Source organism: Phyllobates terribilis, unplaced genomic scaffold (assembly GCF_046119375.1).
Source record: "Phyllobates terribilis strain yellow unplaced genomic scaffold, ASM4611937v1 Scaffold_4__5_contigs__length_816908805, whole genome shotgun sequence".
NCBI lineage: Eukaryota > Metazoa > Chordata > Amphibia > Anura > Dendrobatidae > Phyllobates > Phyllobates terribilis.
Genome location: NW_027362764.1, coordinates 376,740,445 through 376,759,510, shown reverse-complemented (window position 1 = coordinate 376,759,510; position 19,066 = coordinate 376,740,445). Strand labels below are relative to the sequence as shown.

At 43.3% G+C, this 19,066-nt stretch overlaps 1 protein-coding gene across 1 annotated transcript in view; it reads right to left on the bottom strand.

The window, feature by feature from the left end:
• The window catches only part of MOCOS (molybdenum cofactor sulfurase), a 363,606-nt gene that overhangs the window by 236,306 nt on the left and 108,234 nt on the right, over positions 1-19,066 (bottom strand). The window contains exon 4 of the mRNA XM_073678475.1: positions 16,997-17,632. Coding sequence (XP_073534576.1) covers positions 16,997-17,632 — 636 coding nt within the window. The remainder of the gene's footprint in view (positions 1-16,996; positions 17,633-19,066) is intronic.

Sequence of the window (19,066 nt, the reverse complement as noted above, 5' to 3'; positions counted from 1 at the left end):
CATACAATATGCAGACATGCACACATATGCAGACATGCACACATACAATATGCAGACATGCACACATACAGTACACAGACATGCACACATACAGTACACAGACATGCGTGCATATAGCATGCAGACATGCACACATATGCAGACATGCACACACACAGCGTTCAGACATGCACACACACAGCATGCAGACATGCACACACACAGTATGCAGACATGCCACAGTATGCAGTCATGCACACACACAGTATGCAGTCATGCACACACACAGTATGCAGTCATGCACACATACAGCATGCAGACATGCACACACACAGTATGCAGTCATGCACACACACAGTATGCAGTCATGCACACACACAGTATGCAGTCATGCACTCATACAGTAAGCAGACATGTACACACATATGCAGACATGCACATATACAATACAGACATGCACACACACAATACGCAGACATGTACACATACAGTAAACAGACATGTACTACACACATATGCAGACATGCACATATACAATACACAAACATATACACATACAGGCATACGTACATACTGTATATTGTACATATTTGAAGACAAATTTACAAAAATTATATATAGATATACAGTATATACAGACATACACACTGACATACAGAGATATACAAATAAAACATGAACGCACACAGGCACATTGGAAATATTTTTAATATGGGGAAGCCGACAACAGGCCTCCCTCACCTCCCCTCGGCTTGTCTCCCATCCAGCTACTCTGGTATGTAGCTGTGCAGGGCACACTGCTTGATGGCCACCACTTGAACAGACATGGCAGTGCACAGAGCACTGTGCAGCCGTGTTTGCTAGTAGTGACACGGCTGGGCCGGCACTGCATCTTTAATGTTGCTTGGATGAAGGCCTAGGGGTGTCACTGCTAGCAGACATGTCTGTTATAGTAACGGCTAGCAAGTAGCGCCGAAGAAGTAACAGGCGGCCCTGCAGAGCTGCCAGAGGGAGAGGCCCGGGGGGGGCATTTGCCCACCTGCCCCCTGACCCAGCCCACCCTTGGTCAAGCCAGAAGTTGATGCAAAAAGCACACCTGCAGGACCTTGGAAACAATTCCAATTGACCAGACATGAACAAGGCACAAGTTCAGGGTTAGAAACGGAGACTGAAAAAAAATATGGAATTGTCCAGCTCAATCCAAATGAGTTAAAATTATCACTTTATTTCAAACATTTAAAAATTCCTAGAACAGTTGTGAAAGGATAATGATCATCAACTAATTTTAATTACATATGCGTTCTTGAAATAAAGATAACCAATTCGGAATTAGCTGGACAACCCCATCTCTTTTTTTAATCCATCACTGCCTTGCAACAGCTTTTGCTCCAGGCTCTCCAAAATCCCAAATGGCAAATATAGGTGAGCTGGCAATTTCCTTTTTCACCTTTCATAAACAGAGACCATAACAGCAATAGGAACATTGTACGGCAACAGAAGGCAAAGGATAGCAGCTTCTCGTTCTCAAATTAGAATTCTAACACTAATCCATAATTGGCAATTCCCAACCCTAATCTATTTTCACTCATAGATTACATTAATGCATATACATCATCTGTGTAAATGAAAGTACATGTAATTTTTCACTTCCGTTCTATTGTTAAAAAAAATGATTGCACGTGAATTTAAAATATAATAGAAATCAATGGAGGAGAATGATAATGTATAATGTGTTTGGATCCCCCATAGTACACAATAAAATAGCACATATTCTCACTAATTGAAAAGCTGAAAGTGATGACATAAAGAAAATAAACCCTAACACCTTCATGGGGTCACTTGAATGTGGTACAGAGGGAAAGATTATAGTAAGACAGGAGAGAACTTTGATTTTTTTTCCCACTTGCAGCTTTCACCAACTACACCTGCCTTCTTTGCAGACACAAAACCAGTAAGTAAGAAAAAAACTAACTTATTTACTGCTATCCAGGGCAATCTTATAAAGATTAAATGGACTAGCATTATCCATACATGACAGCTGCTCCAATTAACCAGGGGACACAAGCAGTGTCGGACTGGGGTGTCTTGAGCCCACAGGGGGAATTGATCCTCAGGCCCACCCTACAGCTATATGCAAATACCTGATAGCCGTTATCCCTGTTATAGTGGAGCGTCGACTGTAAATCACAGGCGGCTCCTGCACATCTACTGTACACTACTATAACTGGGATGTACAATTCTGGTAGTTTGCATTAAAGGGCTTCTTTGGTTAAAACAAGTTATTACCGATCCATGGGCTCCACAGGATTGGTGATAACTTATTGATCGTTTGGGTCCGAACATTAGAAAATGCAGCTGTTGGAAGAATGGGGAAGTTTAATCCCTGTCAGGACACTCATACCCATTTTAAAAGGTAGTGGCAGGTGGCACGTCTGACCGCAGCCTCATTCATTCTCTTTGGGGCTTCTAGAAACAAACAAGAACAGCCACTGAGGGAATGAATGGATCAGTAGTCAAGTCGCACATGAGCTCCAATCTAATAGGGAGAAAAGCTCCACATTCTATCAATCGGTGCAGGTCCCAGCATTCAGATCCCCACTAATCAATAACTTATCACTTAAACTGTGGAGAGGTGATTACTTGTTTTCCCTGGAGAACCCCTGTAAGTGCATCTTGTTCCATGTATTTAATCACTAATGGAAATAAAGAATCTTCTCCTAATTAATATCAGCGATAACAAATGACCGCCATACACAACACAATATACTATACCAATATCAATAGAAGCACATACAAGGGAGAAATACCACCACACTGAGGCCAGACCCGATATTACCAGCGTATAGTGACCAAATAATTCCACATACAAGGGACAAATACCGTCACACCATGACCAGATCACATATTACCACCACATAGTGACCGAATAATACCACATACAAGGGACAAATACCACCGCACCATGACCAGACCACATATGACTACCACATAGTGACTGAGTAATACTATATACAAGGGACAAATACTGTCACACCATGACCAGACCACATATTACCACCACATAGTGACCAAATAATACCACATACTGTACAAGGGAGAAATACCACCACACCGTGACCAGACCAGATTAACACCATTGCTCTCCCCCTCCTCTATCATTGCTCTCCCCCACATCCTTCCATCATTGATCTCCCCCATCCCCATCATTGCTCTCCCCCACCTTTTCCATTAGTGCTCTCTCCCATCCCCATCATTGCTCCCCCCCACCTTCTCCATCATTGCTCTCCCATCCCCGTCATTGCTCTCCCCCACCTTCTCCATCATTGTTCTACCCCATCCCATCATTGTCATATCTCCCCCACCTCCATCATTGCCATAGCTCCCCCTACCTCCATCATTGCCATATCTCCGCCACCTCCATCATTGTCATATCTCCCCCACCTTCTTCATTGCTCATCCACATCCCCATCATTGCTCGCCCCCACCACCTCCATCACGGCTCTACCACACTTCCTCCATCACTGCTCTCCCCTATCCCCATCATTGCTCTCCCCCATCCCCATCATTGCTCTCCCCATCCCCATTATTGCTCTCCCCATCCTCAACATTGCTCTCCCCATTCCCATTACGGCTCTCCCAAATCCCCATCATTGTCTCGCCAGTGTATTAGTTAAAAAAAAAACGGCATACATGATATCATAGCCGCTGGGTCCTAGAGACAGCCAGCCTCTAAGAAGATGTCTGTAATGCCAAACGTAGAGATCTCCTACAACAAACTGCAGGGCGACTGTCTTTCACCTCTGACACACCCGTGACAGTACCTATCTCTAAAACCTGCAGTGTCTGAACCTGTACCTATCTCTAATCTGTTGTCTCTGTGCAACATTAGTGGATTGCGTGTACACTTGCTACTTCATTGTAAGTATCTTGTGTGAAACTGGCTCTGTCTTTTGTGTACCTGTCCTTATGTTCGTCCTGTGTGAGCAAAACCCTGTCTGTTCTATGTGAACCTACTCCTATTTGCCCTATGGTAACCTGGGGTTCCCTGCCTGTCCGCACCTGCGGTCCCCGCCTGTCCACACCTGCGGTTACCCGCCTGTCCGCACCTGCGGTTCCCTGCCTGTCCAAACCTGCGGTCCAGCATCCCCTTGTCAGAGACCCAGTTCTTCCTAAATGCCCAGGCCTGGACCCACCTGAAGTTGTTCCTGTCTGTCCAGTCTGAACTGGGTCCTATCCATTCCTGTATTCCAGTCATACCTGCCAGTGACCTAGTTCTTCTTGTAGCTGTACCAGCCCTTCCAGTTTGAACTGGGTCCTACACCTGCCTGCCTGTATATTAGCTGTGTCTGCCAGTACCTGTCTGCCAGTATACCAGTCGTGGCAGCTTGTACCTGCCTGTCTGTGAATCAGCCATGCCAGTCAGTATACCTCCTTGAGGGTCAGCTGCCATGTGTCTGATGTCTACCCTGGAGTAGCACCTGGCCTGGCAGCCTGGACTCTCCTCGGGTTGCGGCACCGTCACTTGCCATGCATCTGAGGTCAGTCTTGGTGTGGCACTTAGTCACGCCCCTCCAGGCTCTCCCCGGTCCATGGCACAGTGGGACCACGATCCTCACTTGCGCTTAACAGAGCGAGCGTAACAAAATGACACACACTCAATGTATGGCACATAGTATAAAATACTTACTAGTTTGTCTCTTCTTCTTCAGTTCTTCAAGGCTCCATGGTACAGGATCTGTGGTGACAACATGGTATCATGACTGTGATGTCACTACAGGTCCTGAAGCAGTCTCAACATCAGAAACTACACTGATAATGTAGAATTGGTATATGTAGTTTCTGCTGTAAATGCTTGGGGCCTCTAATGGAGTGGGGGCCTTGAGAAATTGCCCAGTTTATCCTCACTTCCCGGTACGCTAGTTCTGGATCTCTGCAGTCGAACCCCACTGATATAGTAATTAGAACCTATCCTGTGTACAGGTGATAACTCATTATAACTGGAATATCTCTATAACCCCTTTCTGATGTGGTCAGTAATAGTATGCACCATGTCGGAAAGGCCGGTTCAGCGGGGGCTCCGGCGCTGAGCCCGCACTGAACCGGGCACGTCAGCTGATTCTTACAGCTGACATGTGCCCGCAACAGCTGCAGGTGGAATCGCGATCCACCCATGGCTGTTAACTAGTTAAATGCTGCTCTCAATCTCTGACAGTGGCATTTAACAGCGCCGCGCCGGAAACGCGGTCTTAGCCCCGCCCATCAGTGACACTGTCACGTGATCGCGGGTCACTGATGGGTGGGCATGGCAACCTGGGGTCTGCAGCAGACCCCTGTGGTTGTCATGAAAAGATTGCTATGAGCGCCACCTAGTGGTCGGTGCTCATAGCACAGGAGCATTTCTGCTACATAGAGGTGATCTGCTCATCACCTCTATGTAGCAGAGGCGATAAGACAACTGCTGCTTCTAGTCTCTTATGGAGACTATTGAAGCACGCAGAAAGTGTAAAAAAATGCTTTTAAAAATATAAAAAACAAAAACAAACCCTTTTGCCCCATTCAAAATAAAATAATAATAAAAAAAAACACATACACCTTTGGTATCGCCACGTTCAGAATCGCCCGATGTATCAATATAAAAAAATAATCAGATCGGTAAACGGCATAGTGGGAAAAAAATTCCAAACGCCAAAATTAAGTTTTTTTGGTCACTGCAACATTGCAGTAAAATGCAATAACGGGCGATCAAAACATCGGATTTATCCCAAAAATGTCAGCTCAGCGCGCAAAAACTAAGCCCTCACCCAGCCCCAGATCCCGAAAAATGGAGACGCTACGGGTCTCGGAAAATGGCGCCATTTTTTTTTTTTTAGCAAACTTTCGATTTTTTTTTCCCCCAATTAAATAATAATGAACCTGTACATTATTACAGGTGGCTACGAACTCGTAATGACCTGGAGAATAATAATGGCAGGTCAGTTTTAGCATTCAATGAACGTGATAAAAAAAAAAACAACTAAAAAACAACTCTGTAATTGCATTTTTTTTGCAATTTCACTGCACTTGGAATTTTTTTCCCGTTTTCCAGTACACGATATGGTAAAACCAATGATGGCATTTAAAAGTACAACTCGTCCTGCAAAAAATAAGCCCTCACATATTGAATGAAAAATAAAAAAGTTCGGGCTCTGGGAAGAAGGGGAGCAAAAAACGAAAAAGTAAAAACGGAAAATGCTCCAGTCATGAAGGGGTTAACATGAAACAAAAGCACATAATACATATGTCCTTGGCAGTGAATACGAAACATACCCGCAAGGAAAGAAAGCTTGGGGTGCACAGAATTCATGTGTTCCACATATGTCTTAGATAACAGATAACGCCCCTTGTATGTACACAAAATGTGACAACACAAAATGTTCATAATTAGTATATACTGTAGTCTAACCCCTTAGCAACCTTGAACGTGTAGGTACTGTACGTCCAATGTCGTCTCCCTGCATTGCCAGAGCCCGCATCTTTCCCTGCACATGACAGCTGATCCGATCAACTGTCATGTGTCTCTAACAGTCGTGGGTGGATCTGCTATCCACCCACAGCTGTTAACAAGTTAAATGCTGCTGTCAATCTCTGAAAGCAGCATTTAACACGCACTAACTGGAAGCGCATCACAAGACCCGCCCATTGGCGCCCTTGTCATGTGATTGCAGGGTGCCGATGGATTGTCATGACAGCCAGGGATTTGCAGCTCCTAAGGGGACTGTTGATGCCAGCAATAAGTAAAAAAAAAAAAAGTTTAAAAAATATGAAAAAAAGCCTTAGTTACTTACCGGTAACGAGATTTTTCAGAGCCCATGACAGCACCACGTGAGAGAGAGGATCCGCCCATCAAGGACAGGAAACCTACAGGTTAAAAAGGGCGGCCCTCTCTTCCCGCCTCAGTTTAGTTAACAGAGCATGAGAGTACTGCCAAGGTTAGTTACAACAAAACATAATCACATTAAGTACATTACTTTTCATCAATTTCCCGCAAGGGTGAACAAAAAGAAATCAACTCTACGGGAGTGCACAACACCAGTGAAGGGAGGGAATATACGGGTGCTGTCATGGGCTCCGAAAAATCCCGTTACCGGTAAGTAACTAAGGCTTTATTCGGTCTCCCATGACAGCACCACGTGAGAGAATTACAGAGACGAAGGAAATTAGGGAAGGACCACAGCTTGAAGCACCCTTCTCCCGAAAGTGAGATCTGCAGAGCCACCCAGATCCAATCTATAGTGCCTATAGAAAGTAGAGGGCCAACGAACCGCAGGAAAAGTGGAGGTGAAGGTTCCCAATAGTGACATGGCCTTACGGAGTGACATAGAAGGTTTACGTATACATTGTGCTACCAACCCCCAGATTCTATCAATTTTTTCTTCTGGAAGACAACATAGCTGTTTCCTGGAATCTAATATGACCCCCAGATATTGTTGTACCTTGAATGGAGATAGTCTAGACTTTTCTAAATTTAGAAACCACCCCAAGCTCTTTAAGACCGACATGGTCTCCCGCAGGTGGGTCTCGCACTGAACCAACGATCAGGAGATCATCCAGGTAAGGGATAATTAGAATGTCCCTTTCTCTTACATGGGCCATAACTTCCGCCATTACTTTAGTAAAAACTCACGGGGCTATAGCTAAACCGAAGGGGAGTGCAGTGTATTGAAAGTGTTTAACCACCCCGTCAATTTCAATGGCCAGCCTCATGTATTTCTGATAGTCACTATGAATTGGGATATGGTAATACGCATCTTTGAGATCGAGCACTACCATACAGCAGTGGGGAAAAAGTAACTTTATTACGGATTTTAAAGACTCCATTTTAAAGGTATGTATTTTAAGGAAATTATTCAGGGATTTCAGATTTATGATTGTCCTGAAACTTCCATCCGGTTTCGGAACCAAGAAGAGCGGGGAGTAGAAACCAAGACCCTTTTCAGCCTCCGGAACCTCAATCAGGACGTGCTTTCTTATTAGGGTTTGTACTTCCAAAAAGAGGGCAGCCTGGTGTTCTGGGTAAGAACTGGAGGGAACAACCATGAATCGTTTGTGAAGATATGCTTTAAATTGAAATTTAAGACCATACTTAATCAGGCTTAAAAACCAATTACTATGAGAAATCTGTTCCCAAGCTGGGACAAAAAATGACAATCTCCCTCCCACCTGGGCTGATTGTGTATCCCCTGGCTTCTGCTCAATTTTTGGAGACGGACCAAAGAGTAGACCTCTACCTTTTCGACCCCTTTCGTCAGACTTGTCTTGCTCCCTGAAATATCTCTTCCGGAAAAATTTCCTCTTCCGGAACGATCTCTTAAAGGAGGGTAGAGGTACTGATGGAAACCCCCTCTTAGGGTCCCCAGCTTTCTCCAATAAGTCATCCATGGTCTGACCAAAGAGGTATTCTCCTTCGCACGGGATTGTGCACAGTCTGGATTTAGTCTGTAAATCCCCTGGCCAGCATTTAATCCACAAGGCTCGCCGAGCCGCATTTGACAGTGCTGCTGATTTTGCTGCCAACCTTACTGAGTCCACAGATGCATCCGCAAGAAAAGCTGCCGCCCCCTGAACCAGTGGAAGGGAAGAAATAATGTCTTTCCTAGAAGTCCCATCCTTCAACTGACTGTCTAGCTGTTCAAGCCACACCATCAGGGCTCTGGACATGCAAGTAGCTGCTACTGTTGGTCTCAGTGCTCCTGCAGCTGTCTCCCATGCCCCTTTCAAGAAAGTATCAGCCCGTCTGTCTAGGGGGTCTCTCAATGCACCCATATCATCGAACGGGAGGGAAGTTCTTTTCGCTGCTTTGGTAACAGCAACATCCAGCTTGGGTGCTTTTAACCAGGAGGAACACATAGCATCCTCAAATGGATATTTCCTTTTAAAGGATGGAGGAACACTACCCTTCTTGTCAGGTTTCCTCCACTCCTTATCAATGAGGTCTTTCACCTTTGAATATACCGGAAAGACCCTTCTTTTCTTTAGCCCCAGACCACCAAACATAACATCCTCAGCTGACTTCTCTGCCCTCGTGTCCACTATCCCCATTGTAGATCGGACGGCTTTTATTAGGGCATCGACCTCCTTCAGGGGAAAGCACTGTCTATCTGGCTCACTGTCAGAGGAAGAGAAGGCGGAGGAGGAGGCGAGCGACAGTTCAGAGTCTGAACCCGGCTGGGTTTCTTGAGGAATATGCCCAGACTCTGAACCCTGCAATGCTTTGCCTATTTCTTCCCTTATTAAAGTTCTTAGGCCTAGGGAAAAATATGGGGTTTCCTCCGACATCATTTTGCTAATACAAAGCTGGCATAACCTCTTGCTATATGAATCAGGGAGTGGACAGCTGCATAAGGCACATTCTCTGTGCTTGGATTTCGAGGAACATTTCTTGCTCTAAAAGAAAGTTCTAGATAGAAAGAAGGAGGAAACATTAGTAGAACTTTCACGAAGATTCCACTCACCCCACAGAGCCTTCGGTACCGTAGAAGCAGAGGAATCCAACATGCATGGCGAGGAATCACGCCGCACCGGACCGTCCTTCCTGCTCTTAGTGACAGCTCTTCTAGCTGAACGACCAGACCCTAGCCGGGAATGGCGCTGCGCCACTAGTTGTGAGGGCTCCCCAGAGGGCTGCTCCTGCAGCAGATGTTGTTGCCTAGGTGACAGCTCTTGTGAATCTTCCATAACTTACAGTGTAAGAATGGGCTGGGAAGCACCTCTGTATGTTACCAGACCCTTTATATGTTACCAGACCCTTTTATACCATGTGTGGGTGTGTGCTCTTTTTTTTACCTAGGAGGGCGTTACCTGCTCCTTGGTCTTCCTCCCCAGGTGGCCAGGTGGGTTCCAGGTGGGCTCCTCGCCGCCACTTAATCCCCCGGCATTCAGCTGCTCGCGCGCAAAATTCAAACGAGCTCCGCCCCTTCCGGTGACGTCACAAGGACTTCCTGCCCGGCGCACCGGAAGTCACGTCAGTAGGTCGCGCCTGTCACGTGCCCCGCCGGCGCGACCTGGATCTCCTGCAAATTGTAGCAGGGGGAGGAAGCCCGCTAGCGGCCCCACACCTGGCGGACATCTACCTCCCCGTGAGGCGATGTGGCGCCCGCCGCAACGCTCACCGAGGCGCCCCACTGAGTCCTACCGTGGCGTCTCCAGAGGACCGGGACGGAACGGCTCCAACCACCTGCTGTGGCCCTCTCTGGGACAGGAGTCCATCTTCTGCAGGTAAGCCTGCGGGGTCTCCCATCATGGACAGGAAACCTAAACTGAGGCGGGAAGAGAGGGCCACCCTTTTTAACCTGTAGGTTTCCTGTCCTTGATGGGCGGATCCTCTCTCTCACGTGGTGCTGTCATGGTAGACCGAATAAATTAAAAACACAAAAGTTAAAATCACCCCCCTTTCAAAATAAAACAATAAAAAATACATATTTAGTATTCAGATATGTCCGATCTAACAAAATATAAAGTAAATTAATCCGATCGTAAACATAATGAGAAAAAAAATTGAAACGCCAGAATTATGGGGGTCTTTTGGCTGCCGCAACATTGCAAAAGAATGCAAGAACAAGGGATCAAAAGATCTTATCTACCCCAAAATGGTATCAATAAAAACGTCAACTCCAGCCCCAGATCCCGAAAAATGGAGACGCTACAGGTCTCGGAATATGGCGATATTTTTTTTTTCTTACAAATTTTGGAATTTTTTTTTACCACTTAAAAAAGAACCTATGCATGTTTGGTATCTGCATACTCGTACTGACCTGGAGAATCATATTGACAAGTGAGTTTTCGCATTTAGTGAACATAGTAAATAAAAAAATAAAAAAAAAAAAACAATTTGCGAATTGCACTTTTTTTGCAATTTCATCGCACTTGGAGTTTTTATCCCATTTTCCAGTACACCATGTGGTTGAGTCAATGATGTCATTCAAAAGTACAACTTGTCCCGCAAAAACAAGCCCTAATATGGCTATATTGATGGAAAAGAAAAAGTTATGGCTCTGGAAAGAAGGGGAGAAAAAAACAAAAGCGCAAAAATGTAAAGTTGCAAGGTGGTGAAGGGGTTAAGTACTTATGTATATAGCACACAAGTCTACTCTACATCTACTTTGGCCTGTCCTAATAAAAAATTCTAATAAGCGGCAGTGTTAGTAAAATTCAACTTGCGATTAAAAAAAAAAACCTTGGCCAAGTAGTTTGATCCCCAAATCAGCCAAAAAAGAGGCAGCACCACATCATCAGTGAAAATGATATGTCTTTGTTAACCCATGTTCTTGAATTGGTGAAAGAAAAAAAATAATTAGTATAGTTTTGTTGATGGTGTAGCAGCTCCTACTAGAGTTAGTTTTTTTTTTAAATTTCCCATTTGATAGGGTTGTTCTGCAATTATGAGAAAATTATACATGAGCAGAACAGCAGTTTATTGGTGAGTTCTGTTGCCTACCATACTGGGGCTATAGATTCTAGTTTCACTAAGGCCAACATGCAAGTTTTCCCCCCTTTTTGTGGATTACCTTTAAGTTTTCTTGTTTTCCTTCGCACCCAAAGATACATACTTGTTAACTGGATTCCTATAAAATTGGACCTAGAGTGTACAGTATGTGTCAGAGATGGAGAAATGTAATTGTGAAACCCATCATGGACAGAAATTAATGTGAATATATAATGCTGCAGAACATGTTGATGCTATTCAAAAAGGTAATTAATTTTTTGTAAGAAGACACACTGACACCAATACATCACATCAACGTGTCCGCAAGAAACAAATTCAATAGTAGAATAATTTTTATGCAACGCAGAGTTCCGTAAAAAATTAGCAACTTTTGTCATGTTCACCCTAGTTTGAATAAGCTCTGCCAAAATGGGCATTGCTGGGGAGAGTTAGAACGGCACGGGACGTGGCTACGCCCACCTGAAAAACTCAACACAAGTGCCATCATTTCCTACATCAGAAATGTTACTCCAATCTCGGCATATGGTATCATCTCTAGTTTTCTAGTGAAGAGCTTGGAGACGCACGCCACAAATACGATGCACCAAATTCATTTTGTGGCGTACATACTCGTATATTATTGAATTTGGCGCCCCTTACTGCATGTCCTTCATCAAGTGTTAATGAATCAGGGCCTCAATGTTCAGGTAAAAAAATACTCAGTTTACACTCAAAACTCACATTTAGAAATGCAGAACTCCTAGTTCATGGATGCTTGAGCAGCGTTACATGCCAATACTGTAAACTATAGATCAATTATGGGAAACTCAACACTCCAGTATGTGAAGTGGGTGATGAGTTTGATTCTTGTGATTCAAAATCAGAACATATGCGACATTTAGTGCCACAATCTCAGACCTTCGTTGGACCAAATGTGCTGCAGATGTTAGAGGGGTCATCCTTTTTCAGACAATATTCTGTCCCGGCTGCAGTTTTTTTAAAAACCAACAAACTGCACCGTACTCACCTTCCCCGGTGACTCTCCTATGCTGCTCCCATTGTCTGACATGGTATGCGGTGCTGAAGTCATGTCAACAACGTGGCAAGCAATCAGTGAGATCAGCAGATCTGCCCATATAGATGGAAAGTCCCCTTCAGAGCTGCTAAGCTCACTGATTGGCTGCCATTCTGTTAAGATGACATCACTGCCACCGCCAATGCCATACACCAGAAGTGGTGGAGACTCACTAGTGGGTCCAGGGAAGGGGAAAACATGCTGTTTGGTATTTTATAACAAACTACAGCTGGTGCAGAACATTGTCTGAAAGGAGACAACCCCTTCAATGGAATTAGAGGGTAAGTAGTAGCAAGAAGTGCTGCAGGTGGAGAAGCTTCACGTTGCGATGACAAGCCACCGGCAGCACTCCTGAGATTGTGGACTGAGGCGTAGCATATGTTCTCATTTTGGATTGCAAGAATAAAACACATCTCCCTCTTCCAACATTACAGTGCTAACGTCTTCATTATTGTTCTTTACTGTTAGGCTGGTTTCACACAACAGTTTTTTTTCTCATACTTAAAAAATGGATCGTTCTTTTTTTAATGTGCAGAAGGTATTTTTAGTCCATATGTCAGTTTTTACAATACTTGTAGCATCCATTTTTCTCATATGAAGGAAAAATATTTCTTAGGTACTTCTACCTATTAAACAGTAAAACATGGGCAGGACACAAATGACATCTGTGTCCTGAATTTTTTCACAAGGCCATTATTCACATTGGCAAGTTCAATTCGAAACACAGGACGTCTCTATTTTTTATTTGCAGACAATCTAACTGCAAAAAAAGGAAGCGTGGAAAGACAAATTCATTGTAATGGGTTTGTGATCTATCCTTAAAAATATTAGCATTCAGACCAAACTAATGTGACAAAATCACTTTTAAAAGAGACATAATATAGGGAAAATTGTTGAAATACCTTTTTTGTGCAAACCAAGAATGCCTCTTTAGGAAACATACTATTACCCTGTATTATCAGAACGCTTGTAAAAATGCTAAAGATTTCTTCAAGGAAATATTGCAAACTGTCAGTATACCATAAAGCACGACTCCAGCGTTCTTTTTAATGCAGCTCTGGAGTGCTTCTTCTAATGGGGTTGCTACTTGCCAGCCGCTGTCTTCATCTTTTATCCTTGCCGCACCTGTCGGTCTCCAGCAGTTTGTGACCTGTCGGATCGCTCCAGTGTTTGCTGGAGTGAGCCAGAGGTCACTCTTCAATGCAAGTCTATGAGAGTCTCGTTCTGGCTTTCATAGACTTGCATTGAGAGCTCGTGACTGTTACCTCTGACTTTCAGTCAGCGAGAAGTTGCTGTCACAAGAAGGCGTCACGGGGCCGGAGTGGAGTCAGAAATAGCTGAAGACATCGGGTGGTGAGTATAATATTAGGTGCTGAGATCTTACGTTAGTAGCACCACTCCAGCACTGAAATAACAAAAAATGCTGGAGTGGAGCTTTTTTTTCTATCAATATAGCCATGTGAGGGCTTGTTTTTTGCAGGACAAGTTGTACTTTTGATCGACACCATTGATTTCACCATGTAGTCTACTGGAGTGTATGGGTTTTTTTTTATTTAAGAGTCGAAAAAAAATCCAAAACCAAAGTTTGTAGGAAAAAAAATGACACCATTTTCCGAGACCGGTAGCATCTCCATTTTTCGGGATCTGGGGATGGTTGAGGGCTTATTTTTTGCGTGCCGAGCTGACATTTTTATCGATACCATTTTGGGATAGATACGATACTTTGATCACCTATTATTGCATTTTATTGCAATGTTGTGGCGACCAAAATGAATTATAATTCTGGCGGTTTGATTTTTTTTCTCGTTATGCCGTTTACCGATTGGATTAATTGTCTTTATATGTTGATAGATCGGACATTTCTGAATGCAGCGATACCAAATATGTGCATTTTTTTATTATTGTTTTATTTTAAATGCGGCAAAAGGAGAGTGACTTGAACTTTTTTTTCTTCACATTTTTAAAACATTTTTTTCTACTTTTTCCTTGATTATATAGCCCCCTTAGGAGACATGAAGGTGCGATGTGAAAAAAAAAACAAAACAATTTGCGAATTGCACTTTTTTTGCAATTTCATCGCACTTGGAGTTTTTATCCCATTTTCCAGTACACCATGTGGTTGAGTCAATGATGTCATTCAAAAGTACAACTTGTCCCGCAAAAACAAGCCCTAATATGGCTATATTGATGGAAAAGAGAAAGTTATGGCTCTGGAAAGAAGGGGAGAAAAAAACAAAAGCGCAAAAATGTAAAGTTGCAAGGTGGTGAAGGGGTTAAGTACTTATGTATATAGCACACAAGTCTACTCTACATCTACTTTGGCCTGTCCTAATAAAAAATTCTAATAAGCGGCACAGTGTTAGTAAAATTCAACTTGCGATTAAAAAAAAAAACCTTGGCCAAGTAGTTTGATTCCCAAATCAGCCAAAAAAGAGGCAGCACCACATCATCAGTGAAAATGATATGTCTTTGTTAACCCATGTTCTTGAATTGGTGAAAGAAAAAAAATAATTAGTATAGTTTTGTTGATGGTGTAGCAGCTCCTACTAGAGTTAGTTTTTTTTTTAAATTTCCCATTTGATAGGGTTGTTCTGCAATTATGAGAAAATTATACATGAGCAGAACAGCAGTTTATTGGTGAGTTCTGTTGCCTACCGTACTGGGGCTATAGATTCTAGTTTCACTAAGGCCAACATGCAAGTTTTCCCCCCTTTTTGTGGATTACCTTTAAGTTTTCTTGTTTTCCTTCGCACCCAAAGATACATACTTGTTAACTGGATTCCTATAAAATTGGACCTAGAGTGTACAGTATGTGTCAGAGATGGAGAAATGTAATTGTGAAACCCATCATGGACAGAAATTAATGTGAATATATAATGCTGCAGAACATGTTGATGCTATTCAAAAAGGTAATTAATTTTTTGTAAGAAGACACACTGACACCAATACATCACATCAACGTGTCCGCAAGAAACAAATTCAATAGTAGAATAATTTTTATGCAACGCAGAGTTCCGTAAAAAATTAGCAACTTTTGTCATGTTCACCCTAGTTTGAATAAGCTCTGCCAAAATGGGCATTGCTGGGGAGAGTTAGAACGGCACGGGACGTGGCTACGCCCACCTGAAAAACTCAACACAAGTGCCATCATTTCCTACATCAGAAATGTTACTCCAATCTCGGCATATGGTATCATCTCTAGTTTTCTAGTGAAGAGCTTGGAGACGCACGCCACAAATACGATGCACCAAATTCATTTTGTGGCGTACATACTCGTATATTATTGAATTTGGCGCCCCTTACTGCATGTCCTTCATCAAGTGTTAATGAATCAGGGCCTCAATGTTCAGGTAAAAAAATAAATGGAGTCAGAAATAGCTGAAGACATCGGGTGGTGAGTATAATATTAGGTGCTGAGATCTTACGTTAGTAGCACCACTCCAGCACTGAAATAACAAAAAATGCTGGAGTGGAGCTTTTTTTTCTATCAATATAGCCATGTGAGGGCTTGTTTTTTGCAGGACAAGTTGTACTTTTGATCGACACCATTGATTTCACCATGTAGTCTACTGGAGTGTATGTTTTTTTTTTTATTTAAGAGTCGAAAAAAAATCCAAAACCAAAGTTTGTAGGAAAAAAAAATGACACCATTTTCCGAGACCGGTAGCATCTCCATTTTTCGGGATCTGGGGATGGTTGAGGGCTTATTTTTTGCGTGCCGAGCTGACATTTTTATCGATACCATTTTGGGATAGATACGATACTTTGATCACCTATTATTGCATTTTATTGCAATGTTGTGGCGACCAAAATGAATTATAATTCTGGCGGTTTGATTTTTTTTCTCGTTATGCCGTTTACCGATTGGATTAATTGTCTTTATATGTTGATAGATCGGACATTTCTGAATGCAGCGATACCAAATATGTGCATTTTTTTATTATTGTTTTATTTTAAATGCGGCAAAAGGAGAGTGACTTGAACTTTTTTTTCTTCACATTTTTAAAACATTTTTTTCTACTTTTTCCTTGATTATATAGCCCCCTTAGGAGACATGAAGGTGCGATGTGCTACAAATGTGCGTGTGCGTGTGCTACAAATAGCAGGGCTGAAGCCCTGCTATGTATAGCAGAAATCATCATTTTCTGTAGGAGATCTGCAATGATGAGCATGGGGGTCTACTGCAGACCCCCGGCTGTGATGACAACCCTATTGGGCCCCGAGATCAAGTGACAGGGGCTTATGACATGCATTTGGTTTGCACAAGTTAAATGCCGATTGATAGAGAGATTGACAGAGGCATTTAACATGTTAACAGCAGCAAGTGGATCGCGATTTCACCTGCGGCTGTTAGAAGCACATGACAGCTGATCAAATCAGCTGTGATGTGTCGGGAAAGATGCAGTTTCACTTTTTAGCCTGTTTTACAAGTCCTAGATCCAAAAATGTAATGACTTTGATTGCAATAATTTTTGACTTACCTGTCACTGATTGATTCTTTAGACACATAAAAATCTTCTTTTGCAAGATAACCTGCTGCAGTTCCACCACCAAAGTAACTTTTCCTCAAACGATTAGCAATGCGATTAGAAACAATCAATGCTCCCAAGCCAGTTGGGAATCCGAAAATCTTGTAAAATGACATGGTCACAAAATCTGGTTGGTATAGCGCCAAGTCTAATGGAGATGTGCTGACAAAGGAGGCTGCATCCAAAAGAACAATCCATTTGCCTCGGACCCTAATGGGCAACATTTTCCCAGTCTGGATTTTTTTTATCCATGAAAGAGGATACTTGGTGCCTGAATGATTGCTTAGTGCTGGATAGCAAAAAAGATGTAATGTTGGGTTATTTTGAAGTTCACATCTTCGACCTTCCGACTGCAGTAACTCTTCTGGTGTAACTGGAGCAGACGATACATTTAACTTTTTCATGAGTCCCCTAATTCCAACCACTGAGGTGTGATTATCGGTTAAGTACACAAAGTGGCTGCCTTCCTGGCTTGAACTTCTGGGAGTCCATGGAAAGTTGTCTGCCACTAGTTTAAGAGCTGCGGTACATCCCGAGGTAAAGATGACTGTGTAGTCTTCTGAAGATGCATTAAAGTGTTGTAGTACTCTATAAAAAAAGTAAAAAATTTAATTTTTACAAAGTTTATTAACTACCATACATCTGCTGTAAACATCATACATTTAAATGTATTCATATCACCTTTATGATAATTCACTTGTACCATCCTTGTGTAATCCGTTTTTACTCTGGTAAAAAAAAGCCTGATGGAGCTTCTCTTCGCAACCAGTTAAAAACTTGATTTTGCAAGTTTGGTCTGCAAATCAGACCAAACTTGGACATGTCTGTCAAACAAGTGAAGATGGACATAGACTATAATTTGTCTGCATACTCTGCATTAAAAAAAAGAAACGGATAGATAGCTCTTGTAGGCAAAACTTAGATGTATTATTGGGGACCAAGTCTAAGTGAATAAGAAACTATAATGATGGCCCACAAAATGAAACTGAGGCCAAGAGAAGGAATATCTGACTCTAGTACAAAACTAGTCAAGTGGAACCCTACATGATAAAAATAAAGTGCATTAACTTTGTTAAAGAAAAGTATTGCATGCTAAGATCTTGTTTTATAGCTCCATCAACTAAAATTAGTTGCAGTATTTTGGATGAAGTTTTCTGCCCATCATTCCCTTTACTCCCAAGCATCTGGTACAAAAGCTCAAGCAATGCAAATGACGTGCACCCTGGGACCGCGGGGTACTCGGAAGCCGGGCCGGTCGGTTTTATTGGGGTAGTCACGGTGGCGTGACCCAGTCCGTGGCCCAGGGCGGTCAATAAATAAAGGAAAGAGGGGTATAAAGTTTTGGGGATAAAGTTTTGTGACGCCACCCGTGGTATGCGGCTATAGGTGGCCGCTGCTGCTGTTCAGATCCACTGGGTCCGTTGGTGACGCAGCAGAGATGGTTCAGCTCTCCATGGGTAGAGCTAGGACCCAGGGCAGTTACATTGGAAATTTTAGATGTTGGTGTAGTGCAAGCCAGGTGACGCAGCAATTAAGTCAAGGACACAGCGGGGTGCAGTCTTCAAGTTTTTGCTCACAGTTCTTTGTGCTCCAGGTTACAACTGCTAGCGTTGTTATAACAGCCGACTAAGTCCTGTTTCCTCCGGGGAAGTGATCCAGCCAACTCCTGGATAACTTGGGTGCACTTGATTGGGACCCCTTCTTGTGTACCTTCCCGGGTCGCCTCTCTGCGCTGGCTCTCGCCCTCCTGCCCTGCGCCTCACACACAGTGTCCCGAGCCAGTGGCCCCGGGCCTTGTCAGGCGACGTCCTCTCTGTCCCCTTGGTCGTAAATGGCCACCTTTTCAGCGAATGTGTGTGGTTTTGGCTATGCCACTTAGAGATACCGCAACCTCCAGTTTGCTAGCTGAGTCTTGCAGTCCTCCACTAGTCTGGGGCCGGTCCCCTACTGCGACCTGATCCTTTCACGGTCAGCGTGAACTCGGGCGCACGGGTGGACTCCGCACTTCCCGTGCCCCTAAGA